Consider the following 27,790-nt stretch of genomic DNA (forward strand, 5'->3'; position numbering starts at 1 on the left):
TATATTTAAACGAGATCAGCACAAGGATTCCCCTCAGCTAGACAAGAAAAGGCTGTGCTCTTACCACCAGTAACAAGAAAGAAGAGATCTTTTAAAAACATTAATAGACAAACAGTATCATGTAAGACGAAGATGATTCAACAGTGAAGACACTGAAATTAATATAAACTTTAATATAGACACATAGTCGGCTGAAAGCGGATTAAGGAAATTATGGAAAATGCTGCGATATATAATAATGATAATATTAATAGCAAAATATGACGATCTGATTGCACACATCAGCCTTGTTTGTCTCTGTCTCCATCTGATCGTTGAACAGGCTGTGAAATTGTGAATGTGTAACAGGTAAATGTGACTCTGTGGAAAACGCTTTGGTATTAAAGCCTCTATAAGTGAAGTCCATTTCCCAATACGTCAATCGCCTCCCGTCCCCGCCTGGTACGATCACCCCCGCCAGGGGCGTTTCTAGACCCCCTGGGGGCCCTAGGCAAGAAGGACTATGGATACTCACGGCCCCAGAAGGATGATGAATGAAGTTCAGGATGACGAATCAGTAAAGAAATACTTTATTAAATAATTAACATAAAATAAATAACAGTCATCTAAACTAAATGCAAACTTTACACACATTATATACAGTAAATGCCAGAAAAACAAACAACTGAAATGCGCAAAATTTTAAGTATGATAAAAATGCAACCAAACAAAAAAACAAGGAATAGAAGTGGAAAGTAAGAGTACATTAACCATGAACATTGGATTTTCAAACCATTTCTCATTTTGTAATTTTCTTTGGTGAATCTCCCGAGGTAGATTTTCTGAACTTTGGGGAAGTCCATGTCTGTTATTTGGAGTGGTTCTTTGCTCACAATTTGACACCGAGCATTGTCATCGATAGTTTTTGGCCACAGCGCAGGATCATCTGATATTATTTGATTTGCTATTATTTGAGTACCTTCTGGTGATGTGGTGTCATGTGGGTGGTGGAGGTGGTGATGGAATGCTGTGCTGCATGAAGGTACCATCATGTCCTGCTCTTCTTCTTCAAGACCCCACTCATGATCTGAGGTTTATATTGCTAGAAAGAAAATAGTATAAGAAGCAATTGTTTAAGACAAATATTTGTGTGGTCATATTAAATCAGATAGCTCCCATGATATATTTTAAACTTTAAAATGTATTTTAAAAAGTTAAACTAAATAAGTTCCTACTTTCATGTAGAGAGGTCTGCTGTTGCTGCTGCTGTTGATGAAAAAAGAAAAGAGCACAACGTATTTGGTTGGCTTGCATAAAGTAAAGCGACGTATCACTGTAATGTGTCCGGGGGTTTCAAGTTGTGTCACTGATATCTGCCGTCTGTCGGGGTCCCCTACTAGCCAGTGAGTACTCAGAAAGGGTCCCGTGCAGGGGACTTTCGATGCGCTGTGGCTGCAGCGTCTCAAAGCAGTTTCATTATTTTGTCACTGAAATTGACTGTCAGCAATTCCTCGGGGGACCCCTTCAGCTCGGGGCCCAAGGCAATTGCCTGTGTTGCCTACCCTGTTGCAACGCCTCTGCACAACACAAACACACGGGCGGGCGGTCGCGGTGAAGGCTGTTGGAGTGTGTGTCTGCTAATGATGACTGGGCTGAAAGCGTTAGTGTTCAGACTGTTACCCAGAGGACGTCTGATCACCTGTAGGAGATCCAAGCGCACAGCTTTGACAGGCAGTGAACAACATTGACTCAGATGAGACAGATTTAAAAACAAAAAAAAACTAACACAAAAAATGTTAAAATGATACATGTCAACAGCAGCTCAGATGTAAATTTGTGAATGTATTGTATTATTTTGGTAGTGTGCCAAGTAAATCCTTTGAATTTCAACCATCAACTATGTAGAAATGCACATACGCCACCCCAGGACTAGACGTGAAAGGTCGCACATTTCCACGCCCACTGCAGAGTCTGAACATCCGGATTTTGCCGTGGATTATGATGTACCCACGTTTTTAGGCGTATGTACCTTTTGTACATGACGCCCCTGGTGCTAGACTATGTGTGAGTGGAATGAGTATGTGATGGTGTGGACGTCAGTGTAAATTATGTGGTGGGTATGTTACAGGGTTTAGAAGTGGGGGATGAACTATGACAGCACTTGGTGGGGGTGGATTGTGTTTGAATATAGTTTTGGGTTCTATCATATATTTAGAGTTTTTAGTTCATATTTTTAGGTTTAGGGTTTTATTTGTAGAAATTGATTTCATATGACAAACACTTTTTTTATATATACTGTACACTGATAAGTAGGTTTTTAGTTTAGCCTTAAAGGTGGAGAGGGTATTAGCCTTAGCCATAGTAAGACTGGGAGCTGGTTCCAAAGGCGAGGAGACGACCTCTTGTCACATTTAGAACCTCAGTAGGCCAGCAAACTGAGCAGTGTTCTGCCCGGATGATGCACTAAAAGCTCTTTAAGATATACTGGAACTTGATCATTTAGAGCTTTGTATGCAAACAGGATTATTTTAAATCTAATTCCAGATTTTACAGGAAGCCAATTAAGAGAAGCCAATACTGGAGAAATATGCTACCTCCTGCTTGCAGCAACATTCTGGATTAACTGGAGACTTTTTAATGAGTTAGTGGTATATCCCGACAGTAAAGAGATACAATAATCTAGTGTAGATGTAACAAATGCATGGATTAGTTCAGCCTCACTCTGGGCCCAGATATTCCTGATTTTGGAAGAAGGCTGTCCTTGAGATTTGCTATATGAGAGTTAAAGGATAAGACGGTATCAAAGGAACCTTTTTCACTGTGGTATCGGGGGACAGAATAATGCCATCCAGAGACACTATTTGCACTGATCTTTTTTTTCGGAGGAGTTTTGTACCAAATAAAATCACTATGGTTTTATCCTGGTTAAGAAGGACAAAGTTACAGCTCATCCAGGATTTCATGTCTGTAACACAGGCCTGGAGTTTCATCTGATTCATCATCCGCATAGCAATGGAAATGTATATTATGGTGGAAGCATATATAAAGTTTTTCTAATTACTAAATCTGGAAAAAAAAAAAACAAACTACAAAGAACACCAAAACATGTTTTGTTATACTTTAATTTCATTGGTCAGTAGAGCAAGTGAGTATTTTTTGTGTTCTCTTACTCAGCTCAAAACAAAGCCAGCAATTTTAAGTTAAGCGTTGCAAGAGGGAGGGACATTTCCTAATCATTTGTGATCTTGACTTCTTTCATTTAATGAAGTTATATTTTCCCCATGAAATCAATAATGTCTTCATCTCCTATGACTTTGCTTCCATCTGAAAACAAAAAAAGGAATAAAATGTAAGACATGCACTTGATCACAGAAACTATGATGTGCCACGGCGAGATACTGTATGTAGAACATGTCAGCCTGACACAGATGACACCAAAACTTCACTTTTTCTCCAAAATATGCTAGTTGAAATCCATGCCATGCATCAAATAACAGTATCAGATATGTTCAAACTATTGACGGAGCTCAACAATTAAGTTATTAAACTTATTTTCAAACATATTTGTTCAGAGAGCTGATTGATTATATATTTACATACACTGCTAAAGCAGAAACAATTACAGACTCAATTTTACCACGCCTTTCACTGGAAGTATTTAATACATTTTTAAACAGTTTTTTTTCTTCTTCACCTTGTCTGGACAAGACACAGATATTGATTACGTTTAGAATGTAAGTAAATTTTTCTGTGCATCTAAAAACACTTGAGAGACTAAAGTTACTTACTGTAATTAGGCGTTAAATCCCAACAGTTTCTTACTCTCTCTGACCAGCACTCTGCAGCAAAACAATCAAATATTGTACAGAAAATATAAATAGGTACAAGTCACACTTATAATTTAGATGATGATGCTTTGCTATATAGCATACCTTGACTGCATCCACCCTTTAGGCCAGAGTGGTTTGAGCTCATCTAGCATAGTCTTGATGTAATCCTCCATCTTCTGGCTGTCGTTCCCTTCTTTTTTGTATTTTACCAGTTTTTTCTTCAGCACATTGCCTAAGCATTCCCTGTGTTAGGCAAATAATCAGATTTACATACAGTGAACAATTATTTTTCTCAACAGCTGTGTTATGGCTGTGCCGTCCCTGCCCTGTGTGTGTGTTTTGTTGTATGATCTCCCAATTCCAATTGGTCCTTGCCTTCCACCTGCTACACCTATTAACCAATCAGGAGCAGCCCTTCCGAAACCTGACCTGCCTTCAGACAATCATTCACAACCAGCCTTAGCAGTTAAGTGGCCCTTATTCCCCTTTACTTGTGGCAACTGACTAGCATTTTGTCTTGTTTTGCTGTGGGTTTGACTGATTTGTGTGTGTTAATGGGGACATATTATCCCCATTTTTCACCTTTTAAAACAGTTCCCTATGGTCTAAATGACATCTGTGCTGAGGTTTGGTCAAAACATGACATGAATCAAGCAACAGAAGAGGTCTATGACCCTGGATAATCCAGCTCTTTCAGAGCACTTTGTTTTGGGGGTTGTGTCCCTGGAGTTGCAAAGACCTCTCCCCGCCCATTTCTTCCACGGGGTGGCACCAGTGGGTGTGCACTGTAGCTGTTCCCACTCATTTGGAGCCAGAGTCTGCGCAGTAGGGTCTGCCCCGCCCATTTAGCCCTGATGAGTTACGCAGGCCAGCTACGCCAACAACTTAAGTTACTTTCCCACTGGAAATTCTACCAATGTCTTGTTCGGATGATCAGATCATAGAGGTTAGTATTAGTAGCTAAAAAAAAAAAGAAGACAAAAAAACGGAACGGAAAATTTTAATGGTGTCTTGGCTTTCCTTCAAGATGTAACTGCTTATGTTATTCACAAAGAGAGCTACGCAAGATCCGAGGCTGTCAATTGTCGTCATATATGACGTCAAATCTAATTTTTTTAACCTCAAATAACTTAATTAAAACAACTTCACAGAAAAATGAGCACTTGAACACAATGTAGGGTGATAACTATTGATCACAGCAGAGTATTTTAACTTTGAGCCACATCCTATTTGTTATCGGGCTTTATGAGGGCAGGGGGAGCTAAAAAAAAAACGCTTTACTTCCTCTGGAAGATGTCCCGTCTATTATTTTTAGTCTATGGGTAACGCACACTAAATGTGCGTTCCCACCGACCGCAACTGAAGGCACCAAATTCCATTCAAAATCAATGTAAATGATGCGACTTCAAGCAAACTCTCTTCAAGCGACCCGACTTGTGTGATTCCAGCGACTAGGTCGCACAGGACCTAGTGGATCAAAGTAAGAAAATTTGAACATTTCAAGCAACAAATCCCTCGTCCTTCACTGTCTGTAGAGCTGAGTCAGCAGTTCCTCCTTACTACTACAGTGCAGCACCTCCACTGCGGCAGCTGTACACTTCCTCAACTTACCAGGGCAAAATTAAAGTGGTTAACTTCTTCATCCTTTAGTAACTCCGTAAATTGATAATTTAAACTGTAAAAGCGGCGCTGTCTATGATAAGTGCTGTAAACGTACAGCCGGAGAAGAAGTGATCAGCCCTCTCTCGCCCCTGTCACCAGCTCTGCACACACACACTGTTCCCTGGTCATCACGTCACTGGAGCAATGACGTGATTGAGTGACCAAAAAGCACCACTATGTTCAAGCCACTCATCACGGGCGATTGAAGTGACTGTGGTCGCTACAGTCACGTTCAGTGTGATGGCAACTTCACTCCTTCGCTAGCGAGAAAACAATGACGGACTTTCGCAAAAGCTTTCATCAGGTTGGGAGTGGAGTCCATCGGTGGAGATAGCAGTGGAGATGAGGGTATTTTCTTTCCCGATTTAGTCTGTGGCATCACAAACTTAGATCATTTGAAACAGAGCACTTTTCTCTGCATTGTAAGACTTAGACAGACCACAAACAAAAAAACTGGATGGGATTATTTCACATTTTGTATGCCGGAGGACACTCAAGTCACCTCATGTGTGTTCAAAAACACTACAAAAGAAGATTTTTCATAATATGTCCCCTTTAAGTGCAAGGGTAGGATATGTGATTGTTAGAACTTTTGACTTTGATCCACTTTCTTTAGCAATGCATTTTTGTTTGAATAATTTTATATAGTTATTATCACCTTGTATTTTTTTTAGCTGCAACTTTTTGGTTTTAATTTGTTTAATTGTTTCCACTTATTTGTTTGAATTGATTGCTCCATTTGTTAAATTTTTGAATAAATTGTGAGGCTTTTACCTCATTCCAACTAGTCATGTTATTCCTCCTTTACTCCTAGACCAAAGAGGTCTTAACATGCTGTTGCTTATATTTGAAAGTAAAGGGGAAACCATTTTAACTCTGCTTTAACTGACCTTATCTCCCCATTCCATTTGAAAAGCTTTTTGGGGCCTCCTCTTTTTTCACCTCTGTCCTCCGTGTTGGCATCATCTGCTCTCCTGAATGGACAAATGTTTGTGTGATACATTTTATCCCTTTGCATGAGGCACATAATTTATGCACAAGTATTATTACAACAAATCACTGGTCTAAATAGAAAGTCAAAGTGTCTGTTTTTCTTCTATTTCATTTAGAATTGAAGCTATGTAACGCTAAGCTGAACACACTTTATGAAGTTTCTATAAACACCTTTCTGGAAGAGGTGCAGCAAAACTTACTTTAAGGATTTCACTTGTTCATGTTCCTGGCAGCTTTTCTGAAACCATTCAATCTGCTCAGGCATCAATTTTTCAATGGCCTCCTTGAGTTTCTGTATGAGATGTTCCTCTCCAACATGGTCCTCCTATTTTTAGACGACAATTGGATTTAAAACAGAGCCTATTCCAAAAGTCAAAGGATTCTTTCCCACACCTGATTAGGTGTGTTTCCTATCTGCACGTATATTGGTACATGCTGGTATACTTTCACACTGTAGTTTTAAAAGGATATAAAAACTAAATTATACTGCTGACTCGGAAGATGATGCTGCCCGTTATGACAATGTTTCTTTGTGGCAAAAGTGTATAGTAATAAAGTAAATTTACTTTGTTACAATACTTAAGTAGGTGATTTCTTACAGTTTGTAGTTTACTTGAGTTTTTGTTAATCAGGATTTTTGCTTTTAATTTACAGACAGAAAAATGTCACCCATGGTTGTACTTCGCTACCATGTTTAGCTGGATAGAGACAGTTGGTAACACAACCCTGAACAGAATTGTCTCTTATTTAAATACAAAACTAAAATCTATTATTAAAAGTAAAACTGAAATCTATATTTAACGAGTGGGAGGAGGGGGGGGGGGGGGGGACACTATATCACAAACAGCCCCTGATCTCCATGAGCCCCAGAGCAGCACCTCATGCTCATACACACACTGAAAAAAAAGTACACACACACGCAGAGATAGGAATACACACACAACGTGTCTGTAAATACATACAGATGAACCCTCTATAGCAGAATCTGCTCTTTATAGATATCACTGCAGCGGAATGCAGCTTCACATGGAGCTGCGCATCTGCCCAGTGAGCATTGTCCGGGGGTCGAGCAAGCCCGACACATTTGGTACTTGCACCGTGTCCGTGAGCATTACGGAGATTTGGATTATGCTAAACATCACTTTTTACAAAAACATATCGCTACCAGTCCCGACCCTACCATGCCAGGTAATGGCTTGAAAATGCAAAGATTGGCTGCGACGATGCCCAGATGCACGACAGGCCAATTGCACTGTCTGCAAAAAGGACATCAAGCTCAACACGATGGGGGAATTGTCCCTGACGAGCCATGCCAAAGGTAAGTCAGTTGAGACAAAGTTTTTTTTTAATTATATAGGACATTGTCACCTTAGATTACTGTTCATTCATGTTCTTCTTGGCAAGTTACACTAAATTCAGAGTTTGTATGTGTTATTGACTTGTTGATACAAAGAAATAGCATGCTAAATTATCACTCAAAGCCCTTAGAAACTAGCTAATTTTCATTTATCTACTGCATCAAATGCTTGTTAGCTTGATAACGTTAGTTCTGGGGGTACTTCATCCTAACGTTACATGATGTTTCACCTGTCCTTGCTGGGTAATAAATAATAAAATTTGTTTTTCGGTAGTGTGCATGTGCGCGTATGTGCATATATGCACATATACAAGCTCAGACCGATGTGAACTCAGTACATGACACCCGGCTTCTCAGCTGAGCTGTTTTTTTGATCATACGCAAACTCCTATTTAAAATAGAAAAAAAAAAATAGATAAGAATTAATAAATAAATAATTTATTTTAATATATAAGTAAGGGATAGGCGATAGACTAAAAAAATTATCCCGATAATTTCTGGTATTCATCACGTCAACGATAAAAATCACGATAAATAAAAACTATAGATAAATGAATAAATAAAATAATTCCCAACTTGTGTAAAATGGTTCCTTACAAACAAATACATTTGAACATCAACACTAGACACATTAAAAAAGGCTACAATAGCTGCCGACTCAAAGAGCTCATGAGCTGATATTTTATACCATATATTTGTGCATGTGCGTTAGTGTTATTGCATGCAATTCATGTATTTCCTCAGTTAAAATGAAATTATTTTCTAATAAAAAAAAGCACATGAAAAGCATAACTAACTGCAATAGTGTTTTTACCGTTTCTGAATCTTGTTTATTTTATATCTTAGAATGAGTTAATATCGCTCAGATTTCCTATAATTAAACCAGATCAGGCTGATGATTTAATCATTCAGGATATTTAGGTGTAATAATTTATACAGTTACATTACTGTCTAATGGGACCAGTTTTGTCTTGTGAGCACATTAAATAAAATTAATAAATAAATAAATCTGTGGTTCTTTGTGGTGTAATGATAGTAAGCATGTCATTGTTACTTTGTCTGCTCGACAGCTTCAGGTAAGCCGTGTCGAGCACCGCAATCTGTGTGCTTAAGGGGGGGTGGTGGCGCACACAGCGGCAGCAGAGCTTCCGTGAACAGTGCTCTGCTCCAGAGAATAATAAGTTGTTGATTGCCCCCAACAAACAATTATGGCCCATAGAACAATGTTTTTAGGGGCATTTTTGGCTAAATTGTTTCGCTAATTTCCGACATGGGAATTTATTGTTTCTATCGTGGGATGACATTCTTACTTGTGAGAATGTTTTTGACGATAAATCGTGAACGATAACCTATTACGCATTCTTAATATAGGCATATATATGTAACTGTTTTGTAAGTTATTAATTGGGAAGCAGTGCCTAAATCTAGAGGTGATTAGCATATGAGTATAGCATAGGTATAGTCATATTGTTATTAACCTGATAGATGGTAATTTTGCTCATGCATTGCTTCTCTCTGTAACCATTGATTTTCCCCCCCTTTTTCAGGGGGGGAAAAGGGGGGAGCTGCCATCAGAGCTGGATGGCTAGCTCTGATGGCAGAGATTTGTTGGGCAACAAAAATGATAACCAGCCATTATTCCTATAAGTCATGTGAAAACATTGGAACTGTTTTCAAAACAGTGTTTCCTGATAGTGAGATTGCTAAACATTTTGCTTGTGGGGAGAAGAAAGCAGTATATCTTTCCACCTTTTGGATAGCTCCTCATTTTCTGTCTTTGATGAAAGAAAGTCAAAAAAGATTAATATGTGCTTCTGTTTGATGAAAGTTTCAACCATGAAATGAGGAAAAGTCAGCTCGATATGCACGTGAGATTCTGGCACGATAACTATGTAAAAATGAGGTATCCAAGTTCGGTTTTCATGGGTCATCACACTGCGGAACAAATGTACGAGAAACTGGAAACTGTTCAGATATTGGGTTCCACAACCTCATGCAGCTTTCGGTGGATGGCCCAAATGTGAATTTAAAGCTTTTAAGACCATTACAACAAAATATTAAAGATCAAACAGGCATGAAAATGGTTGATGTTGGAAGCTGTGGTTTACACATACTGCTCAATTCCTTCAGAGCAGGCTGTGCAGCAATTGAATGGGAGCTTGGAAATGCCTTGTCAAGAAGTTATTTAAGGATGTCCCAGCTCGCAAGGAGTACTATACAGAGATAACTGGTTCCTCATCTTTCCCCCTTAATTTCTGTAATCATCGGTGGCGAGAAAATGTTGAGGTGGCAAAGCGTGCGCTTCAGATCTTGCCCTCCCTGAATACATATATAAATGCTGCAAAAAAGGGGACCGTAGCAGAGCCCTCCACCAAGTCTTTCAAGGCTGCAGAAAAGATTGTTGGAGATGACCTCTTCCAGGCAAAACTCAACTTTTTTCCTCATGGAAATGACACCATTCCTGAGGTTGTACCAGTCAGATGAACCCATGCTCCCATTCATGAATGACGACCTTGCCAGTCTGCTGAGAGGATTACTGGAAAAATTAATAAAGCCAGGTGTTGTGCAGAATGCTACCAACACAATGAAACTCTTACAGGTTGAGTATGAAAATGCAGAGAACCATATTGATGTAACCAAAATCAAAGCTGGATTTGAGCTCTCGAAGAGCACAAGAAGCACCACCCAAATGCTCAGAGACTCAGGCTGGATTATAGACACAGCTGTGAGCTGTTTTTAATGAAGATGGTCTCAAAGTTATTTGAGAAGTCTCCAATCAGGTATCCTCTTGTAAGACATCTGTTCTAGACCCAAGGGTGCGTATTAAAAACAAGGAAACGAGTACTAGGAAGCTAACCGGTGTTCTTCAGATCCTCGTGGAAGCTGGACACATCCATGAAAACAACTGTGATAAGGTTCTGAAGGACTTCAGTTAGTTTTATGACCACAGCCTGAAGTCTGATTGTTTTAGGAGCTTCAATCCACAGAGGGAGAGGTTGGATGTGTTCTACCATTAGATGTTGTCCACCAAAACAGAGTGGTGCCATCTGTGGGAGACTGTGAGGCATCTCTTGATCCTTTCAGGTTTTTCAGTGAACATAGATGCAATGGTAGAGAACCTGCAAGAGCACTCCGTGGTGGCCCAGCGTGTCATACTTGACCATGTGAAGAGTGTTGGAGGATTGCAGAACATAACCTATTAGTGTGTTCAAGACCACACTATCCGAGACCAAGACTTACCTGAGACCAGAATGAACCGAGACCAAGACAAGACCAAGACTTCTGAGAGCTGAGACCGACTCAAGACCAATACCGAGACCGAGACCAAGACCATAAACATTTTTTTTTAAATTACAAAATTATATAAATAATTAAAAGTATGACAAGGTTCGACAGTTAAATAACATTCTATCTTTAATTTTAGTTTCTTTTACATACAATTGATGGAGAAAAAAGGTGCCCGCAAAAAATTAACTAAATTATTAAAACTACTACTGCTACTGATAAATTCCCAATTATTGTACATATTTGAAAACAAGATTTTTATGTCAGCTGAATGTACAGCAAGTGTTTAAAAGCATTTCATCCAAGAAATAACATGGTGAAACTAAATAAAACAAACTCAAACCTGTCATGTGACAAATCAATCAACAGTTCTTGTTAGAAAGATTATTATTATTCTGGATACAGTGCAAACAGAAACTATAAAAAATAGTTATATTTTGAACCTATTTATATTGCAGGGAAGATATTATATACAAATATGTAATTGAAGTCTAAAGCCACAAAAAACACAACTTTAAAAAGACAATAGACTAATATAAGACCTCTTTACAGTTATTTGAGACATTCTGTGCTTGCGCGACTTGCGGCGACGACGCGCTGGTGACGACATAATCCAAGATGGCGGTGGCCCGGACTACAGCCGATACTATGTAATAAAAGCCTTAAAAGACATGGATATAATGAAAAGAGTGGATGGACGGAGGCATAAACATGCAGACTTTCACACGTACACACAGACTTATTAAACACACAAGGACCTCGGTAAACTGAAAAAAGGGCTGCAAAAGAAAAAGAGTGGTCTCTTGAGACTGTGGAGAGTCAGTTAGGTGATAAGATTAAGGAGCTGAAGGAGTTGCCTTAAGATTGAATCAGTAGGCCAATGTTGACCAAAGTCAGGATTATGTTGGTTTTCATCATAAATTTGCCAGAGATAAATGCATTCATGTTTTATCTAAATACAGACAAAACTGTTATTGTCCCTATACAGTATGTTTTCCCATTGAAATGTATAGCAGTGACCTGTATTATTGTGAATGTAGATTGTATTTGTTAAGTGAGTATTATTTGCACTTGGTAGATTTGTTTTTCGTTTTTACATATTTGATTAATGTTCAAGTTGATGTTCATGTTAAAACTACAAAAAGGTGCCATTTTGTCTTAATTATTGTTAACAGATGGTTAAATTTGTTTTGCTGTGAACTACTTAGTTATTGTGCAGCATGTGAATGTACAGTATTTTATTCATCTTTGATAAATGGGCCTTATTTGCACTTGAATTAAATATAATTTTATGTTTGACAAATGCATACGCGAATGTACATTGGGTATACCTTTGCATTGTTTGCACTTTAAGTACATTGAATGTACTGTGCATGTTTATTACGTGTTTGAAAGTAAAGATTCAATTAAATTAAAGTTATTGTTTTTATCATTTATAGAGGATTGTTCCCTCGGTATGTCAATTGGATGTTAATTTCTGTAAAAGAGCAACAGTAAAACAGAAATTAAGGTAAACAGGGATGATTGTTTGTCGTATATATTGAGTCCATTTAAAGCTTCGGCTTCCTTGAAAAAGTTTACATTTTATCTTGAAAGTGCTGGAAAAGTGCTCGAATTTTACTCTTAAGATGCTGTACAAACCCTGATTACTGACACAAACCTACAAAAATGAACCTGAAATATTTAAATATAAACATTAAGACAATCTTCATGGTTTTGCATTGCTTTATGACTGTTAATGCAAACAAAGCCACTAACACACTGAATCAATAGGCTGCACACTGTAAAGGCAGGCATATTGGCCTGGTAAATTTCATCATCCCAGTGTTCTTTACATGCCATTAAAGATGGCAGCAGCCCATCACCTCTTTAACTGGGTACTATTCCCATCCTTTAAAGATAATTAAAAGATTATGCTTCTACACAAGACTATTTAAGCACAGATAAATACAATAGGAACACATTTGTAAAACAGTGGATAATCATTTTAAACTTGCATTGCAATCTTTGTCTTAATTTAGTCTATTGAGTAGCGAGTCTTCCTTTCACTGTAATCACTGCACCATGATTTTCACAACTCCCCCACAAAGCAGACTATGATATCAACGCTAATCCATTTCAAGACACAGTAAAGAGTGCTGATGTGACAGCCTCAACAGACAAACTAATACTCACCACATGTGTGATTGCCAGCTTCCTTGCACGTTTAAGAAGAGTGTCTCTGCTGCAGGGAAGGAAAGAGGACAGGTGTGTGTACACCTTGGAGCGCAGATGACCACTCTGCTCTCGACATTGCAGCTCAATACTGGATCAGGGAACAACAAATCATAGTTAAACAGTGGCTAAAACGCATGCATGTGCAGACAAGCATGCATACGTAAGCACGGTCTGTACAGCAACTAGCCCGTGTGATTTTAGTTTTGAAATGGCAAATGTCAACAGGCCAAGAAGCGTCAGTGCCACATGAACAAAGGATAGATGGAAAGCTAATTTTTATTAAGGGCGTATTTGCAGAAAGACAAACTCTTCAACAGTTCAGTTATTAACAATCTGATTCTCAGCAGATTGATACCGACTGAGTTGTGTATACACCATGTAGGTTAACAAACAGTGTTTAGACCTAACCGAAAGCAAAAAACTTTCTTATTTTGGCTTTTATCCCGACATTTAACTGCAATATATTTCAAAGGAACAGTCGAATACTTATAAAAAACATGGGGATATAAAACACGAAGTGTCATGAAGAAGCACTCGTATCGGTTTGTGTGATTTTCTGCCACAGTAATAAAAAGGGTATAAAGAGACAATTAAGATACAGCACACAGAACAAAAAGACAACAAAACTTAAGGAGCCTTATTACAAAGGATGAAAAAGCCCTGTCAGGTCAGGTTAAGGAGGAATTAACTTTTATTCCACTTTAAAGAGGAATTAAAGCTCCCATGTAAATGTGGCCAGTGTCCTAATGTGTCTCAGTGTTTGGTGAGGGTGGGATACTTACTCCAGCATGATAGAGTTGATATTTGGACTGAAGAATTTAAGTTTTGACCCCCCTTCAGAGGTCTTGGCAGCCTGAAAAACAGAATTTTGGGCATTTATTGTAAACTTGTGAATTCATGTTCTGCTAGTAACTATTTTAGTATGCAAGTATAAATTCATTACCAGCATTAGCTTTCTGATGCTCTTTTGCAGTCCTGGGGGCAGTCCCTCAGGCATTGAGGCCCAAGGGTGGGAGGTTAACGGCGTAGTACACTCATCAGTCAGGAGCCGAGTCTGATACTGTTCAGGCTTTAGCCCCGAGTTAACTTTTGTTTGAATTAAGGTCTCAGAACAAATGCTCATCAGGTTCTGATCATCCGACGTGCTTTGGATATGTTTCATTTCTGCTGTAGATTGAGGAAGAGATTTGGAGCCCAAATTTTCTTCAGTGACATCCAGCAGAGAGTCCAAATCAATATCAAAATCTGCTGTGTTAGCTGCTTGGATAAGAGTGTGGTCATTGGTTGAGCCGATCAAGCACAGCAGGGGGTCTGCGGATACCAAGCCTCCACACCCAGCTGCATCTGCTGGGAATGGGCGTACTGTGGAGCCACACATGAGGGAGTATGCTGGCTGACTCTCCGTCTTTAGTCTGTCTTTCTCCTTTTCTCTTTCAAGCTTTTTCAGAATGCTGGTGACACTTAAAGTCTTGTCTTTTTTCTTTTTCCTCATTTTAACCTTATTATGCCCAATGTCAGAAATAGTGCTATGGGACAAAAATTTCTTTGAGTATCTGGGTTTAACCAAAAATGCCTCGAAAAATGATTTGAAGATTGACTTACCCTAGCTGAGGCTTCATATTGCTCATCTCGTCACCTGGTCTGCACCGTTTTTTCTTTGGTTTATCCTGAACATCATTCTGCATGCGTCTGGGTTTCTAACAGTTCATTGTATCGTATTAGACAGATCTTAAAAACCTAGTAATCCTTTTCAAACACTTTATTTTAAAGAGTATAGATCTGATTTCTTAGTCACTTGAAAAGCTTCAGAAACTGTTAAAAGAACACTGACAATGCTTCAAACTTGTGTAATGCAATACTTACCCTTTTCAGCCCAGGAGTTTTCTTTACCGATGCGAGTCCAATCTCAGGGTCAGAGGCTCGATGAAAATGCAGCACATCTGAATTTACATAGAATCCTCCAAATTGGGTTGTTAATGAGGCCGGTACAAACTCATCGTACTGGAGAAAGGGAGGGACTTGTCAATGTCATACTACTGACAAAAGTCAAATGGAATTCAAAGATATCATGACTTTAAATGGTATGGTAAAAGGACATGATTTATATCGCTCTTTATACCACTGAGGTAGTCCCAAAGTGCTTCACAATATCAGCTCATTCACCTATTCACACTAACATTCACACACCAATGGGACTGAGCTGCCATGCAAAGCACTAATCAACTATTGGGAGTAATTTAGGGTTCAGCGTTTTGCCCAAGGACACTTCAACAGGCATAGCACTCGGATCAACCCCCAACCTCTCAATCAGAAGACCACCCTTCTTCCGCAGTAAGAATACTGTGTTTCTCTATGACAACAGGCAAATATCTGAAAAATAATTCTGAACTAGTAATACAAAAGTGAGTTAAAATCTAAAAAAACAACGACGACAGTAAAAACAGATTTACTGTAAGTCCAGGTTTGAAAAGACAGCACTTGAGTGAAAAATGCTACAAATAAAAAGTTAAACTGACTCACAGCCTCCGAGTTGTCAATGAATGAATCGTCTTCATCATAACCATATCCATAGCCAATTATGTCCTGGATATGATTCGTTTTCGCTGGTTGGCCACCCTGTAACGCCAAAGTGGGAATCACTATAGTTTCATCTCATGAGACCTTAGGCAGTTTTTTTTAATCATTTGAACAAGGAGTTTAGAAGAAATTGTTGCAGGTGTGCAAGATTTTACATTCCAGTACAAATTGTCAGCCTTTATCCAGTTTTGAAACTAAAGTCATCTTACTGTAGAACATTACATTTAAAATGAATATAAACACTTTTTTTTTTTTTTACTTCAAATAACCTTCTACCAATACAAATTGAGGAAAACACTTTATCAACATGAAACTTGTCAAAATGCAATAATTTTTGATGAAATAAAATCAATACTTTTGTAATTTTTGGGAGAATTTAAAAATCTAAACAAATTAAAACCAACAAATTAATCAATTAATTAAATTGCTATGACTTCAGGTTTTCCACTGAAATTTGGGGTCTAACCTAACTACCTATTTCTCATCACTATTTGAAAAAAAAAATATTCATCTTCATTGCAAAATGGAAGATTTTTCACGTATTGTGAATCTAAACTCAATAGCACATTTGAAATCTTCTTACAAACTTTCTTGTCAAAGGCTTATATTATATGAGAGCTTCCCTCTCTACTGTGTTCTCTCAGTTAACATTCAGCTCGGCACTTATTAACTTAAAAAAAGAACTCATCCGATCAAACTTAATGTACAGTGTGCCATTTGAATTATTAAGTAACAATTGGTAACCATTTCAGAATTTTTTGAGACCGAAGTGCATGGGATGTCCAGAAAATTTGGTTTCTAAATTTGATATTACATTTTTCCTATTTTCAAAAGATTGATTACAAATGAAACAATATAGGCCACTGGACTAAAATGAGTCGACACCGCTGACCTCATCAGAATGTGCTCTATAAGCATCAACTTCACATAATAATTTCTAAGGTAGCAGACAGAATACATTATTATTACCAAAAGAAAGTCTAAGCAGTTATTTTACTCATATTTTCTAGGAAGAGGCCACACCTGTTGTTCAAGGAGCTGGCTGTAGTTGAATTCTGGGAAATGTTGTTCATCCGTTTCAAACAGTTCGAGTTGGAGCCGGATCGTCTCTGTATCGGCTGAACTGGTTTCCTTCATGGCATTGTGGGAAAACTGTGGGGCCAAAGGCACATTATGTGAGAATGATGGCATGGTGCAGCTCAGAAGAGTCTGCGTATCCCTCTGGGAGTCCGCCATAGTTGTGAGTACCACTGAAGCCCTCGGTGCTCTGATTCTCGTTAGGAGAGAGTGGAAACACTTGTGATAAGCCAGTTAAAGAGGGTGGTTTTGGCTGACCTACTACAGGGAGGAAAATTCAAGAAATGTCTTGATTATGGATGGGACTCTAGGAGTAGTTATTACACACCCATTCAATACTATAAAATCTATTCAATAATAGCTTCACAATTCCATCAACCCAACCTATCCACCACAGATTGCAGTCCACAGGTGCTAGTTTTTATATAAGGGGTGGAGCCAACAGTGCATCTTAGTGACATAAGAAGCCACCAAAATATGGAGCCAAATTAGGGCCAAATGTTTTGTACTTGAAAAAACAAAATTTAAAACTGAAAATGCACGTGTTTTTGATTTTAGAAAAATAAAACAATGTATTAAAATAAAAATCATTTTCATTTTTCACTCATATAGGGCCCTATTCGCCAGTCTCAACATAAGCGCTTTTTTACGCGCTTGCAGTTACGTTGAAATTTCTGCTTTCTTACTGGGGAACTTAAATTAAACCTAACCTCGATAATTGTTTCTTTTCAGATTCTACATTGACCCCATCCTCTACAACAGGGGTGTCCAATTCCGGTCCTCGAGGGCCACTATCCAGCATGTTTTAGATGTTTCCCTCTTCCAACACACCTGATTCAAATGATCACTCCTCATCCAGCTCTGCAGAAGCCTGATAACGATCCTAATCATTTGAATCAGGTGTGTTGGAAGAGGGAAACATCTAAAACATGCTGGATAGTGGCCCTTGAGGACCGGAATTGGACACCCCTGCTCTACAATATACCAAAAGTGCAGCGATAAAGCAAATGGACAAGGCACTAGTCGACCACTGGGAGCAACTTAAGGGTCAGTGTCTTGCCCAAGGACACTTCGACACATAGACAGGTATAGAGTGGGATTAAAACCCCAATCTCTTGATCAGAACACGACCCCTCTACCACCTGAGCCACAGTCGGTATGGGATATGAAAATGCTTTTCTTGTCAGAAGCCACACAGAGATTACTTGATTTATAGAAACTAGTGGAGTGCCCTTAGGAAGTTCAAAGTGGTAGGTTAAGTAGCTTTTCCATGGATGGTTTACATGGCAGCTTTAATTCCTCTTTAATCCAGAATAAAATTTAAATCCTCTTTAAACTGACCTTGGAAACACTCAATTCCTAATGCAAATGTAATTCTGAATCACACACACACACACACACACTCACCATAGTTACAGATGTTGCTCACTGAGGACACCTGCTGGTCAATATTTACAGCGTGTTTATTAGGATATTAGACACAATTTAGTAGTATTTAAAAGCACTTTGTACAGTCACTCCATGACTACCAGTCAACATTGAGCTGTTCTAACTTATCCTGAGTTACCATGACGACCTGTAACACTGAGCTCTTCTGGGAATCAGAGGTTTCAGTGTGAGCGTCCCATGAATCTGTAGCTGTTCTGTGCTCTCAGGGTTTTTGTATGTTGCTGATAGCGCTAAGCATAACAATGAAAGACTCTCTGAGTAAACCTTGGTAAGTGTTATCAGTATGATAGTATCTGGCCTGCTTAAGGCAGTTTGACCAAAACTGACCAGGAGAGATTCTGGATTCACATATCAGTGAGCACTTTTTCTTTTACATGATAATCTATCCCACCTCATAGGTGTGGCATATCAAGATGCTGATTAGACAGCATGATTATTGCACAGGTGGCCACAATAAAAGGCCCCCCTGAAATGTGCAGTTTTGCTTTATTTGCCCCACGCAGTGCCACACATCTCCTTGGCATAGAGTTGATCAGGTTGTTGATTGTGGCCTGTGGAATAATGGTCCACTCCTCTATGGTTGTGCGAAGTTGCTGGATATTGGCAGGAACTAGAACACGCTGTCGTATATGCCTATCCAGAGCATCCCAAACATGCTCAATGGGTGAGGTGTCCGGTGAGTATGCTGGCCATTCAAGAACTGGGATGTTTTCAGCTTCCAGAAATTGTGTGCATATTCTTGCAACATGGGGCCGTGCATTATCATGCTGCAACATGAGGTTATGGTCGTAGATGAATGGCACAACAATGGGCCTCAGGATCTCATCACGGTATCTCTGTGCATTCAAAATGCCATCAATGAAATGCACCTGTGTTCGTTGTCCATAACATACGCCTGCCCAAACAATAACTCCTCTGCCACCATGGGCCACTCAATCCACAACGCTGACATCAGCAAACCGCTCACCCAAACGACGCCACACACGTTGTCTGCCATCTGCCCTGAACAGTGAAAACTGGAAGAGAAAACCTCTATAACAATATTTGTGAGAAATAGGTATTTTTTGTATATAGAAAATGTTTTAGATGTTTGTGTTCAGTTCATGAAAAATGGGAGCAAAAACAAAAGTGTTGCATTCATATTTTGGTTCAGTGTAGATGAAAACTGAAATATATTAAATTACTTACTCAAAAATGTTGAGGTAATCGGTTTACACAAAAGTTTTGAGCATTCTGAACTTACATTGTGGGTGCAAAACATGAGGCAGGTAATAATTCAACCCAAACACACTGACATCACTGGGAGGTGGAGACACGAGCAGGAATACCGGAAAGCACAAAGACAAGAGTTAATGGAAGCTAAACAGAATAAACACAGAATAAAGACTTATAGAACAAAAAGAGGACCACAAGGGCTAAAGTGAACCCAAACTGAACAAAACCTGACAATTATATTGTACAAACAATATACTATATTGTACAAACATGATCTAATAATGTCCAGATGGTGGTGATAGTGGATTTAAGCCAGGGGTAAGAAAGTTGGGGTACACATGCGTTAATGAGTATCAAAATATGGATTCTCCACTATTGCAGTTTCTGCGCAATCGAGGTGTGCTTGAGGAGTGCCTTTCCAACATGGAGGACAAATATTTTCTTTGTCCAGTGGCCAGGGCAGCAAGTATTTTAAGGCTGCAAGGGAAGGAGTCTGTGTGCGCGCATTCGGATCTCATAAAGTGCGAGTGTGTGCCGTATAATACTCTCAGATTGTCATCCATTCATTTCGTTAATCAATCAATCAATCAATCAATCAATCAATCAATCAATCAATCAATCTTTATTTGTATAGCGTCAAATCATAACCAATGGTATCTCAAGACACTTTACAATAGAGCAGTCTTAAGGACGGACTCTTCATTTTATGGATACACACATATGCATATATACGTATATACACATACATACGTATCCCACACCCAACATGAATTCATCATGGCGGCAAGGAAAACCTTCTGTTAAGCAGCAGGAACCTTGTGTGGATCCCATTCCTATGATGAACAGCCATCCACGTTATGCTGTGTTGGGTGTGTGCAGAGGAAAGGGTGGAGACAGAGTTGTTGAGACTCTGTAACTCCACACTGAGGATCCCACGGACCTGCAAGACAAAAGCCAGTACAGGAGCAAACACTCAAGGGAAGAAGCAGACATAGAGGGAGTGTTCGAGAAGGGAATGGGACCCTCTCCGGTCCCTCTCTAACTTAAATGACCTCTCTCTTAACGCCCTCTCCAACCTCTCTCCAACCGAGCATGCCAGACCCCCCCCTCCGGCAGTCTATGCCTATTGCATCTTAACTATGAGCTATGAGCTGGTTCCTAACTAAAAGCTTTACCAAAGAGGAATGTTTTGAGCCTAACCTTAAAGGTAGAGAGGGTGTCTACCCCCCGAACCGTGGTTGGTAGATGGTTCCAGAGAAGTGGGGCCTGATAACTGAAAGCTCTTCCTCCTATACTACTTCTAGAGACAAATGGAACAACGAGTAGTCCAGCATTTTGAGAGCGTAGTGTTCTGGGGGGATTGTATGGCACTACAAGCTCCTTGAGATAGCCTGTCCATTTAGGGCTTTATAAGTGAGAAGAATAATTCTATTCTATATTTTATGGGAAGCCAATGCACAGAGGCTAATACAGGAGTAATATGATCTCTTCTCCTAGTTTTAGTCAGTACACGTGCTGCAGCATTTTGAACCAGCTGAAGTGTCTTAAGCGACTTGCTCAGGCAGCCTGCTAAAAGAGAATTACAATAATCCAGTCGAGAGGTAACAAAAGCATGGACTAGCTTTTCGGTGTCGCTCTGAGACAGGATAAGTCTGATTTTAGCAATGTTACGAAGATGAAAGAAGGCAGTTCTTGAAGTTTGTTTTATGTGAGAGTTGAAGGATAAATCCTGATCAAATAGAACCCCAAGGTTTCTAACAGTTGTGCTTCGTGCCAGAGTAATGCCATCTAGGGCAGTTAGGCTAGCATAGGTTTCTCTAAGGTGTCGTGGGCCCAGTACAATGACCTCAGTCTTGTCTGAGTTAAGAAGAAGAAAATTTTGGTCCATCCAGGCCCTAATGTCCTTTAGACAGGCCTCAAGTTTAGATAGCTGATTTGTCTCACCTGGCTTCATTGATACATACAGTTGGGTCTCATCAGCATAGCAGTGAAAGTTAACAGAGTATTTTCTCATAACATTACCAAGGGGGATCATATAGATACAGAAGAGGATTGGACCTAGCACAGAGCCCTGAGGAACCCCGTAGCTTACTTTAGTGTACACAGAGGACTTATTATTCACGTGTACAAACTGATACCTATCAGATAGGTAGGACTTAAACCAGTTTAGGGCAGTCCCTGTGATTCCAAGTAATTTCTCTAATCTCTCTAGTAGAATATAGTGATCTATAGTGTCAAAAGCTGCACTAAGATCTAATAAAACCAGCACTGAGAGTCGTCCTTCATCTGAAGCCCAGAGTAGATCATTAGTTACTTTAACTAAAGCAGTCTCTGTGCTGTGTTGAGCTCTAAAACCTGACTGGAAGTCCTCGAACAGGCTGTTGTTTTGACGGAAGTCACAGAGCTGAGCCGCCACAACTTTCTCAAGAATCTTTGAAATAAAAGGAATATTAGATAGAGGCCTGTAGTTTGCTAAAGTGCTGGAATCAAGAGTAGGTTTTTTGAGAAGGGGTTTGATTACAGCTACTTTAAAGGACTGTGACACGTAGCCTATTGATAGGGATATATTTATTGTCTCCAACAAAGATGGGCAGACCATGGGAACAACTTCTTTAAACAGCTTAGTTGGGATCGGATCTGAAAAGCAGGTCGATGGTTTGGAGGATGAAATAATAGAGTTAAGTTCCTGAAGTCCTATATGTGTGAAACAGTTTAGGTTAGGTCTATTTACATTTAATGGTACAGCAGGCCCAGGTGAAGGCAGGGAGTGGCTAATTTTATCTCTAATCTTATGAATTTTATCGTTAAAAAATGTCATAAAGTCCTCACAGCTGAGGGCTAGAGGAATCATGGGCTCAATAGAGCTCTGACTTTGTGTTAGCCTGGCTACAGTGCTGAAAAGGTACCTTGGATTATTTTTATTTTCTTCAATTAGTGAGGAATAGTATGTAGATCGACTATGTCATAAGGCTGTCATGTATTTACTATGGCTTTCTTGCCAGAGTATTCGTGACTCCTCTGTTTTATTGGAGCGCCACATTCTCTCTAATTTACGGATTGTTTGTTTGAGTGTGCGAGTTTCAGAGCTAAACCACGGAGCTTTCCTCTGACGTTTAATAGTTTTTCCCTCAATGGGGCAATTGAGTCCAAGGTGGATTTTAGTAGATGAGCAAAGCTATCGACAAGCAGATCCAGTTGAGAGGGGCTATAATTAATATCATAGTTATTTATTGGATGGTGCACTGAGTTTAAGGGTTGGCCTCTTTAAATTTAGCCACAGCACTATTGGACAGATTTCTACTTGTAACTATTTTATTGCACAGTGCGAGATCCTCTAGGATAATGTTAAAAGATATTAAAACGTGATCTGATAGCAGAGGATTTTCAGGGTAGACTTTTAGTTCATTAATATCAAGGCCATATGTTAGAACAAGATCAAGAGTATGATTTAAACGATGAGTAGCTTCATTAATAGTTTGAAAAAAGCCAACTGAGTCTATTAGGGACATAAAGGCTGAGCTCAGGCTATCACTATCTTTGTCAACATGGATATTAAAATCTCCTACTATCAGTATTTTATCAGAACTGAGGACTAAGTTTGATATAAACTCAGAGAATTCTGATAGAAATTCAGAATAAGGGCCTGGAGGACACTAAATTATCGCAAATAAGACTGGCTGGCAGGTTTTTGATTTGGTATGAGATAAATTTAGAACCAGGCTTTCAAAGGAAGTGTAGTTGGCCTTTGGTTTAGGATAGATTAGGAGAGAGGAATGATAAATAGCTGCTACACCACCTCCACGGCCTATGTCTCGTGGCATATGAGTATTTAAATGACTGGGAGGAGTGGCTTCATTTAAACTAACATATTCATCTTGATACAGCTATGTTTCAGTTAAACAGAATAAATCAAAGTTATTTCTGAGATAAGGTCATTTACTAGTAGAGATTTGGATCTCAGTGATCTAATATTTAATAGAGCACATCTAATGGTTTTATGTTTTGGTGTTTCTATATTTGAGATTTTAATTTTTTTCAGATTTTTATAATTGATACTTCTTTTATTTGATTTTATGTTAAAATCATTGTGAAATTTGGGTTTGGGGACAGACACCGCCTCTATAAAATAATATTCATCACCATCACAACAGTTGTCATGGTGATGAACACAGCTATCATAATAGCAATGGGAGGGAAACTGTCCTAAGGCAAGTGCAGAGGGGCGTGGAGGACTCCACCTCTGTAACATGGTCTCATTCATGAGATGTCATAACAGCTTGTTCATTTAAGTCGGGCTTACATCACAGATGACATTAGCAGTAGTAAATAAACGGGCGCTACCTTAAAATGGGGGAAAACACCTCGACTGCCATGTGTTTGTGTTGGAAGAACATGGAGATCAACAAAACTCCACTTTCATTTAGAACAAAATAAGTCTGCATAAACTCAATGATGGCTTGTTCAAAGTGAGGCAGCAATACTTTTCTGTCTTTATGTCAACAACTCTCGTACATTGTTTTCTGTAATTGAAAAGCTCACCTCCCCTCCAGATCAGACAGCCCCTGAATTACTGTCAACTGGAAAATGCAATGAATTTGCTGTATATTTCAATGAAAAAATACAATCAATAAGGTCAAACATCAGAACAAACCAGCAAAATATGAAAAAGCTTGAACAGTTTCAACCACTGACGGATGAGCCAACTACAATGTTAGAGTTTATTACAGTGAACCCAAAAACAATAGAAGAAACTGTTCAGCAGCTGAATCCATCAACGTGTAGCCTTGACACAATTAGGGGTTGAACAGACTAGTCGACTTTAGTGTTAGTCTATGTGATGTTGACTAGTCGCAGTACTTGACTTTTGCCCAAGATGGCAGTGCAACACACCAAACGAGGGTCCTAGTACCCCTGCACGACAAGGCAGCACAACATCAAGCGTTTCTCGCTCCTTCCTGGTTTGTGCTCAAACTGCAGCTGGTAGGCAGATACTACATCTAATATACATGCTACCGTTAGCTGTAGTTGTAACATGTCTGTGTATTAAGCCGATCTAGAGAACATCAGCAGCACAGGATGGAGACTTTGTTTGCGGGGGAAGACCGCTGTTGTTCCAAAATCTGTGACCCAAAAAAATCTGACTGGAAGTGGCAACAGTTCCATCCCCTGCTTCTGGGCGGACATTTACTTACCCTTAAACTAATTTGTAATTCTTCTCCAGTCTGCAATTACTTCACCCACCGGAGCGTCATGTTTAAGGGGGAGTAAATACAGTAGCTCCCGAATAGCTACAAAGAGGTTTAACACTCTTCTTCTCTACCGCAGAGAAACCAAAGTGGTCAGATTTTTTCAGGTCACCGATTTTGGCACAACACCGGCTTTGATGAAGGAAGCCGAAGCTACCTAAAAAACGGCCCAAACAAAGTCTAAACATCTAGACTCGCTGTAGGCAAAGCAGCAGTGTTCCTGGGTTTACTTAGTTTCTATGGCATGTCCCTAGTCCCAGGGGCTGGTGGTGTTGTGCCAAGGTCTATGACCTGAAAAATCTGTGACTGCTGAGGCTTCTTGGCAGTAGAGAAAAAGAATACGGCGGTGGGTGAAGTGAATGCAGACTGGAGAAGAATTATAAACGTGTTTAAGGGGAAGTAAATGTCCTCCGAGAAGCCGCAATGGTTGGAAGTGTCGTCACCTGCGGTCACAGATTTTTTCGGGTCACAGATTTTGGCACAACACCGACACTCGGCTGCCACTCGGCTCGGTTTTTCGGCTCTTGGAGACGTTATTGACTAGTCGACGTTGACTCGACTAGTATGCACATAGTGTCGACCTTTAAACTTATGTAGTCGTTCAACCACTAGACACAATACCTTCAAACTTCCTTAAAACTGTTGTAAAGTCAATTGTCACTGATTTGTGTCATAATTAACAGCTCATTCCAGTCAGGCACCGTACCAAAATCCCTGAAAGTCGCTACTGTGAAACCTCTGTTATAAAAGAGAACATTGGATGCCTCTATAATGGCTAACTATAGACCAATCAGCAACCATCCATTCATGACCAAGATCGTGAGTGATCACTGAGTCAATTCTTAACATTCAACAAAATATTTAATACATTTCAGTCAGACTTTCGTTCATATCACAGCACAGAAACTGCTCTTATCAAAGATATCAATGACATTAGGTTGAACACTGATTCAGGAAAAGTGTCTGTTCTCATTTTATTGGATATAAGTGCTGCATTTGACACTCTAGACCATACAATTTTGTTACACAGATTGCAAACATGGGTTGGACTAAATGGAAAAGTAATGCAGTGGTCTAAGTCCTGTTTGGAGGAGAAGTTATTTTGTAAGCATTGGAAACTTTGAATCTGACAGATAACATAATGTCCTGTGGGCTCTGTTCTTGGACCCCTTGTGTTTAGCCAATATGCTTCCTCTAGGACAACTTTTACAGAACTGTAAGATTGATTGTCAGAGCTACGCAGATGACATACAACTATATCCATCACTGAACCCAAATGACTATGGTCCCACAGAGGTGTTGTGTGACTGCTTAGAAAAGGTGAACTGCTGGATGAGTGAAAACTTCCTTCAATTAAATCATAACAAGATGGAGGTAATTGTCTTTGGTAACAAGGAAAAGAGGACTGCTTTCAGAGAGTAACTTGAGTCTCAATCTTTAAAAGCTAAAGACCAAGTCAAAAACCATGGTGTTCTGATTGACTCAAATCTCACATTTGGCAGGCAGATCAAAGCTGTCAAAGTGAAAGATTTAATGACTCAGAAAGATCAGAAGAAACTTGTCCATGCTTTTATCTCCAGCAGACTGGACTATTGTAATAATCTTCTAACAGGAATCCTCCAAAAAACCATCAAACATTTACAGCTGGTTCAGAACGCTGCAGCTCGGGTCTTAACCAGAACAAAGAGGTCAGAACACATTACTCCAGTTTTAAAGTCTTTACACTTTCTACCAGTCAGCCACAGAATAGACTTTAAAGTTCTGCTGCTGGTGTATAAATCTGTAAATGGGTTTGGACATGTTAGTCAGGTGTAAACCTAGCAGGTCTCACTGATCTATAGATACAGGTCAGATAGTGGAGCCAGAGCTCACAGTAAACATGGTGATGCTGCTTTTAGTTGTTATGCTGCAAAGTGGAACAAACTGCCAGCAGAGCTGAAGTCAGCATCCAATGTGAACATTTTTAAATCAAAATTAAAGGCACTCTTTTTCTCTACTGCGTATGATTGAGAGGAAGAATTTTGGTCATGTTGTTGTTGATGTAATGTGTTTGTTGATGATTTTAAATGTTTTTACTGATGATTTTAAAGGTTTTGTGCTGCTGATTTTATTGTTCTTATTGATTTTAAGCTGTTAAATGTTTTCTGTTGCACTTTTTGATCATGTAAAGCTCATTGAGTTGCTTTGTGTATGAAATGCACTATACAAATAAATTTGCCTTGCCTTGCCTTGCCTTGTCCGATAACAAAAACGTCTTTATTTAAATACAGGAGTTATTTATATCCTGGTATGGCATACAACTATCAAGAAACACTACCAGAAGAGGCCAGGGGATGTTATAAGGCCAAGTTATTTAATTTTGCTTGAAGCCTAATCAACCTGTTATTGTTTTCTATTTGGCTTTTCACTTTTTCCACTCTCACCCAAAATTTTTTGGACTGTAAGCAAATCAGTTGACTCGTCCTTTAGATAACTTACCACACGGTGGCGCTGGAGATCCACATAAAGGTGCTTGAGTAAATTGCAAAAGGAAACGTCCAGTACAGGGTTTCTGAAAAAATAAGTTTCAGTGGTAAGAAGCAAAAGATGTGAACAGATATACACCCCCCCCTTAAAAAATAAATAATAATGAAAATAATACAAAATATAATAATAATAATAATAATAATAATAATAATAATAATAATAATAATAATAATAATAATAATAATAAAAACTAAACTAAAATTTTAAGTTTAAGTTAGTGACACTTTGTTCAGAGGTACATATTTTTTTTTTGTTATCTAGAATTAAAAGCTTTAAAAAGACAACACAAATATTTGTGAAAAATATAGCTTGATTCACCTCTTATGTTTTTGCAAAAGCATTCTTAATATTTTGAAGGAATTCTGGGTATTCAAATA

At 39.0% G+C, this 27,790-nt stretch overlaps 1 protein-coding gene across 3 annotated transcripts; it reads right to left on the minus strand.

Moving 5' to 3' along the window:
- Positions 1-3,165: 3,165 nt before the first annotated feature.
- On the minus strand, positions 3,166-27,378 carry ubn1 (ubinuclein 1). Of its 3 annotated transcripts, none has more exons than XM_028456268.1 (13): positions 27,366-27,378; positions 16,924-17,052; positions 15,844-15,939; positions 15,187-15,324; positions 14,926-15,020; positions 14,267-14,849; positions 14,106-14,176; positions 13,282-13,411; positions 6,665-6,789; positions 6,362-6,445; positions 3,912-4,052; positions 3,768-3,818; positions 3,166-3,303 (listed from the first exon to the last, which is right to left on the minus strand). In XM_028456268.1, the coding sequence occupies exons 2-12, from the start codon at positions 17,035-17,037 to the stop codon at positions 3,773-3,775; spliced, it is 1,623 nt and encodes a 540-aa protein (XP_028312069.1). In that variant the 5' UTR covers positions 17,038-17,052; positions 27,366-27,378; the 3' UTR covers positions 3,166-3,303; positions 3,768-3,772. The 3 variants fall into 3 exon arrangements, 2 of the variants coding, with proteins under 2 accessions (XP_028312069.1, XP_028312060.1); XM_028456259.1 differs by lacking the exon at positions 27,366-27,378 and adding an exon at positions 18,385-18,515; XR_003674701.1 differs by lacking the exons at positions 6,362-6,445; positions 6,665-6,789; positions 27,366-27,378 and adding an exon at positions 18,385-18,515.
- Between the last annotated feature and the right edge of the window lie 412 nt (positions 27,379-27,790).

This window comes from Gouania willdenowi, chromosome 1 (genome assembly GCF_900634775.1).
Source record: "Gouania willdenowi chromosome 1, fGouWil2.1, whole genome shotgun sequence".
Lineage (NCBI taxonomy): Eukaryota > Metazoa > Chordata > Actinopteri > Blenniiformes > Gobiesocidae > Gouania > Gouania willdenowi.

Coding starts and splice junctions, on each gene's coding strand:
- ubn1 (XM_028456259.1), bottom strand. Junction 14,850..14,925: donor AATATGAAGCCTCAGCTAGG/GTAAGTCAATCT, acceptor TTTGTCCCATAG/CACTATTTCTGACATTGGGC. Junction 6,790..13,281: donor AGCTGGCAATCACACATGTG/GTGAGTATTAGT, acceptor GTCTAAAAATAG/GAGGACCATGTTGGAGAGGA.